Source organism: Scleropages formosus, chromosome 9 (genome assembly GCF_900964775.1).
Source record: "Scleropages formosus chromosome 9, fSclFor1.1, whole genome shotgun sequence".
Taxonomy (NCBI): Eukaryota; Metazoa; Chordata; class Actinopteri; order Osteoglossiformes; family Osteoglossidae; genus Scleropages; species Scleropages formosus.
In genome coordinates this window covers 13,204,002-13,209,773 of record NC_041814.1, presented here as the reverse complement: position 1 = coordinate 13,209,773, position 5,772 = coordinate 13,204,002, and the positions used below count along the sequence as shown (strand labels likewise).

Below are 5,772 nucleotides of genomic sequence, written 5' to 3'. Positions count from 1 at the left end.
TCAACTGCAATTAAGGAAGAAAAAGTCCATTTTACAGCTTTCATCATTAGCGCGGAGCCTTCGGACGGGTCGCTCCGCCGTCCATCGCGCGCTCAGTCTCGTAACAGCGGCTGCGCGCCACTCGCTCGCGGACAACGAGCTGCAGTCTCGTCGCGGCACGAGGGCGAGCAGTTAAAGTGTGTCGTCCGTGGACCGATTCTCTCTCCAGCAAAACTCATCTTACTTAGTCCCCCCCCCAACCAACCCCACCCCGTCCCGTCCGTGGAGCCCGAACTCCCGCGCGCGCCATGGGGAGTGGGGCGCGAGGGGCAAATCGGCCACGCGCTCCTCCTCCCGCCGCTCGCACGCAGTACTCTGCGTCCATAGCGCCGCAGCAGCTCGTCCGTAAAGCCGTGTCTCGCTACTCGGTCTCCGCTTCGGTTAGTCCTCCTCCCGCTCTCGCCTCAAGCCAAGTCTCAAGTCCTCCCCGCTCAGAAGGTCTGCAGTTGCTGCGTCAACATGAGCTGACAGCCGCTGTTCACGTGGTTCATCACCTTCTGCTTGAGCTGCGCCACCTGCTCGCGCAGCATGTTGGCCGTGGACGCGAGCTCCGAGTTCTGCGACTTGAGGTTCTTCACCTTGTCCTCCAGCCTCGAGATCCTCTCCAGCTTCCTCTTGCGGCACTTGGAAGCGGCGATCCTGTTCCTCATGCGCTTCCTCTCGGCCTTGATGCGCTCCTGGCTCTCCATGTCGATGGGGGACAGAGGGGGCGTCTCGCCGGGCATCTCCGGGACGGTCTGCGGCTCCTCCTTGAGCGCCTGCAGGCGCGGGTGCTGCACGGGCAGGCTGCTCATGGCGCGCTGCGGCGGGGCCGACGTGTAGCTCAGCGCCGGGCTCGCGCTGCTGTAGCCGGGCGCCTGCGCCGTGCTGATGGCCGGATTGAACGTGTTCAGGTCGGCGTAGACGGGCGGCTCTGCGCGCAAGGCGGAGCTGTAGGCGGCGCTGCCCGCGACGGAGGACACGGGCGCCAGGGCGCTGTTGGCGCTCGTCTGCGGGGCAGACGTGACGCTGGGCATGTTCTGGTGGTGCAGCTCGGCCAGCGCCCGCACAAAGCCCTCGGCGAAGCCCTCCTGCTCGTCCGTCACGTTCTTGGGACAGAGGAACTGGGTCGGGGTCGGGGTGGTGGTGATGAGGCCGTTGCTCGACTGGATGATGAGCCTCTCCAGCTCGGGGGAGGCCAGTTTGAGGAGCCCCACGTCCGGAGAGGTGAGGATGTCGTTGACTTTGGCCCGCAGGTGCGGCTTCAGGGTCCCCGAAGGGTCCGACAGGTTGAGGGTCATGTTCTGCTTCAGCGCCTTGGGGTCGTATCCGTAACCGGTGCCGTCGTGCTGGGAGAAGGCGGTGTTCAGGGAGTCGTCGTAGAAAGTAGTCTCCATCTTGGTAGACATAGAAGAACAACCAGAACGAAGTTTAAAACTTCTCGCAACAAACAGGACTGACAGTTCCCTCTCTTCCGCCTCCGGTTTCAGGGGCGCCTGCTTGGGAGCGAAACTCCTCGAAAGTTAGCGAGCGGCCGGTCGGTCGGGGCGCTCCCGCAATCTGTCTCAGCACCAGTACCGTCTGGGACTGGGAGACACGCTTCGGTTCTGTATCCGCTCTAATGCGCCAGGAACTCGGGAAAAAGTCCAGCTCGACAGACTGTCCTCTTTACTCCCCCTCTGCTTCCTACTCTGGTGAGCAAGGCTAGTAAGTAAAAGTGAAGACGGCCCGGACGGACGTCGGAATTAGAACTCACCTACTACTCCTAATCGTCTCTATGTGTCGCTCTGTGCGGCTTTCAACGCTCTGGCTGAAGAAAACCGAGCGCTAAACTTTGTGTTTAGGTTCCACACTTCCACACGCTGCAACCCGTCCCTCCACTATGATCTGTATATTCTGAACTCTTCCAGCGTGGAGGCAAACCTTATCTGCTTCTGCTCCCACACTAAAAATAGCAATGATGTCATGCTCTGAGTCTCTTATTGGCTGGAGGCGACTTGCTGGGCGTATTCGTTATTTTCAGATAAGGCGCGTTGCCTAGACGACCACCCAGAAGATTCTTCTTCACGCGGTGGCTCATGGGATGAGGTAATGCTGTAAATCCTGGAGTAGTGCATTCTGGGATTACGTATTGTTTTTTTGAATATCTGGTTACCCGCTTACATTCGCAAACTGGCGGAATATATATATTCAAAACCGATTTAACTCGTGAAAGTAACGGTACTGCGTTAGTCAGTCTACGGTCAAATTTAAAAATATTCAAGTATACAATATACAAAGTACAAACTGTAGCCTAATTACACCTTTAAAGGGAACTTTTACACTCCAAAATACTCTTCTGTAGTCTTAGTCTTTCTTGTAATTAAGACTTTTACTCGCCAATAAAACCAGTTGACTGCACGTGTTTTTAAAGAATTAATGGGTGCTTAATACTCGATGCAACTTAAATTTAACGAGAGCAGTCTGTATCTCTCCGCTTACTTTTAAGCAATAAACTTTATTGCTCGTACGAATTTAAGATGGATTTACCTGTCCACAACTGCCATGATTTATTCTTTGTGGCTGTATAACATCAGCACAGAGGGAAGTTGGCGTGGTGAAATTCTCTTCTATTTTCAACTGTTAAATAGAGACAGTTAAAGTTACAGCATGTCAACTGTGGGCTTTCGGTTTTCTCTGGCATAATTTTGAGAAAACATCTGAAGCACAAAATATTAGGAAATAAACTGAAATGTCCAGGTTTAAATCAGTTGCGAGAAAGGAATCAGGGCAAATGAAAAATCCTTTAAACGCTTTCCATTCTAGTAATTTAGATAGAATTAATTTTCACTAATTAACTATGCATGGCGTAGTTATAACTATAACCAATGATAATACCTAGTAATATTCCGGTGAATGTGTTTCAAAAATCAATCTCTTGAGAAATTTTCACAGAACCTAAAAAAAGAAAGAAAAACTGATTATTCTCCACAAGAATAAGCAGTGGATCGAATGTCAACCGAAAAAGTGTCTTTATATCATCGTCCTTATATTATTTTATCAAAACCGCGCTATAGTAATATCGTATGAACACACAGATTACTCGGTTTTAACTTAAATTCAAGCGGTTTTGAAAATAGTTTACCAGAGAAGAAATGAAGCGAACTACAACGTGATGTGTGTGTTTAACTAATACGGTCTTTCACTTTCGTTGCGGAGCGGTTAGTCGGCGCTCTTCGTTTCTGGTGCGCTTTCTGTCCCGCTGTCTGCCCCGCCGCTCACCTCCGTCACACCGCTATTTCACTTCATTGCAACAGCCTCCTCCAAACATGGAGCGCTCGTGTGAGACACGCCACGCCCCTTCAGGGCGGGGTCTGCATCGTGGGAGGAGCCAGACCTGTAGGACGAAAGGGCGGGAAAGGGGGCTTGTGGGGGAGGGGCATGGACGGACACCCGTCTGATCGCTCCGCAAGGGATGGGCAGGTTCCAGCCGGTCGCTTCTCAAAGACTTATACTGTACTCAATAGGTTAGTCAGGTTATATATACAGTGGTCTGATTTGGCTTGAGAAAAAGATACATTTTAAAGATGGTTTAAAAGTAGCTTTTTGACGCTTTAAGAAGTTGAAACATTACAAAATTGCAGGGTGATTCTGTAGTTACTGTACTGAAGTATTCACTCTTCAATTTGCCTTCTCCTAGTGCAGCAGTTTCATTATATGACATTTCACAGTATTTCCTTTACATTAATAATTAAAACTCCATTTTTTTTTTTTTTTTTTTTTGCAGGAACTAGAGAGCTTCTTGGGAGGACACAGTGGCACAGCAGGTCAAGCCAGTACCTCGCATCTCATAAGCTGCTGGGTTGACGTTGGGTTTGAGTCCAGCTCAGGGTGTGTGGAGTTTGTATGTGTCGAAGACGACGCTGTTCTTCCCTTTCCATGGAAACCACATGAGTTGTTACTAGGACTCAAACTTGACTCAATGGCCCTTCCATCCATCTGTCGTTACATGAACAGAAATTCTAATTGGCATACTGTCTGAGAGTCCGCCGTTACTTCTAGAGGGCTGTAGAGTACTGCAGCATCTTGTAACTTGAACGCAACCTAATTTATTTATCGTATGATCAGAAAACAGTTCTTTAATGCCATGGGGCAAGCTTTAAGCTGTAAAATTGGCTTCATGTAGCCAAAGTTTAACATCTGTGTTATTGATGTTCATCAAATCCACTGGTGTGGGCGTGTACGTGGTCAGTGATCCAGCAAATGTTTTGCAGTTCGTTGCTGCAAAAAGAACTCAAGAAGAGCTACCTCCTTGTGGTGACCCCTGGGCAACATCCCTGATGGCTAAGGGCTCTTCAAATCGATCGAACTGATCTTACTACACAAAGGAACTTTAATCCTTTTATACTCTGAAAAGACTGTTGTAAAGATCACCAAATAAATTGCTTGTATCAGTTTTAAACAAATATCAGTTTGTTTCTCCTGGATAGCCTTTGGTTGTAAATATTTTATTATTTTAAGGAACCAAGCTAAAACATAGTTTCTAATTGAACCAGACTAAAATCTTAAATTTGCTTTCCTGTGCAAGGGGGGGTTGGGGTTGGAGTTCATCTCCTAGTGCTGTTGTCTGTCATTTGTGTTTTTGCCCATTTGTATGTTACGTGTGTGTGTGTGTGTGTGTGTGTGTATATATATACACACACAGTCTGAAACCGCTTGTCCCATGTAGGGTCGCGGGGAGCCAGAGCCTAACCTGGCAACACAGGGCGTAAGGCTGGAGGAGGAGAGGACACACCCAGGACAGGACGGCAGTCCATTGCAAGGCACGCCAGACCCACCGGAGAGCAGTACCCAGTCAAACCCACTGCGCCACTGCACCCCACTACATGTGTATATACTCTGAGGCAATTTATTGGGATAGGGACTATGTGAAAAGAACTGAGTAGCTTTGTTTCTCTTTTAGGGGCACCAAGAGGAAATGTACCCCAGAAATGTAAGGATGGCATCTTCATCTGTGGCAAAAATATGTTGAATTCAACAATATTTGAAATGCCTGACATGATATTTTAGAGGTTAGTTATTTGAACAGCATTTTTTGCAAATGTAGGTATTTCTTGTGTACTTTACGCATTATTTCTCAGAATACAGTAGTTTTCAAACAACTGAGCTTGTAAAATTCCAGTATTTTATTACTGCTGTAAATATAACTTACTGATAGTACTAGGTGATGCTCATTGAGAGTGATTGCATTGTAGTGGTTAACCATTGTAGTACAAATAAAAATATCATTTTGATCCTATTATTTGGTCGTCATTATCAAGCTAAAAAAATCACGTCTACCAAGTAGCACTATACGATCGTTTAATTTTTACATGGATGCATAGACAACAGATCTCAGCTAGTGCTTTTTAGCTTATGCCACTGGGTATAATACATTTAATCATATCTGTTCCTAGGCATTCAGTATTTATCACATTAAGAGCAAAAAGCCATTGCATGAATAAAACATCAGTTGTTTCTCTACAGGTTTACCTTACCACAGCCATGCATAGCATACATTAAATCAACTGCCATTCTCTGATTAATGGAGTTCTAAAGGATGGCTTGTACAATTAGCATTCCTAATGGTTATGTTAGGACTGCAGTTTGCTAGATTTCTGGTTTTAAGTGATTTTTCGTTCTAAGGGATGCAGTGTCTTATGGATTTGCATAAGTCAAATTTTGACTTCAAATATTATAATTAAGACAGGGCACTCATCAGTCTGTTTTAAATGA

General features: G+C 47.2%; 1 protein-coding gene across 2 annotated transcripts; it reads right to left on the bottom strand.

The window, feature by feature from the left end:
• Positions 1-2,955, bottom strand: LOC114911311 (transcription factor AP-1-like). Of its 2 annotated transcripts, XM_029255041.1 has the most exons (3): positions 2,896-2,955; positions 2,548-2,637; positions 1-1,415 (listed from the first exon to the last, which is right to left on the bottom strand). In XM_029255041.1, the coding sequence occupies exon 3, from the start codon at positions 1,413-1,415 to the stop codon at positions 471-473; it is 945 nt and encodes a 314-aa protein (XP_029110874.1). In that variant the 5' UTR covers positions 2,548-2,637; positions 2,896-2,955; the 3' UTR covers positions 1-470. The 2 variants fall into 2 exon arrangements, with proteins under 2 accessions (XP_029110874.1, XP_029110873.1); XM_029255040.1 differs by lacking the exons at positions 2,548-2,637; positions 2,896-2,955 and adding an exon at positions 1,775-1,965.
• Between the last annotated feature and the right edge of the window lie 2,817 nt (positions 2,956-5,772).

Coding starts and splice junctions, on each gene's coding strand:
- LOC114911311 (XM_029255041.1), bottom strand. CDS start 1,415: ATGGAGACTACTTTCTACGACGACTCCCTGAACACCGCCTTCTCCCAG.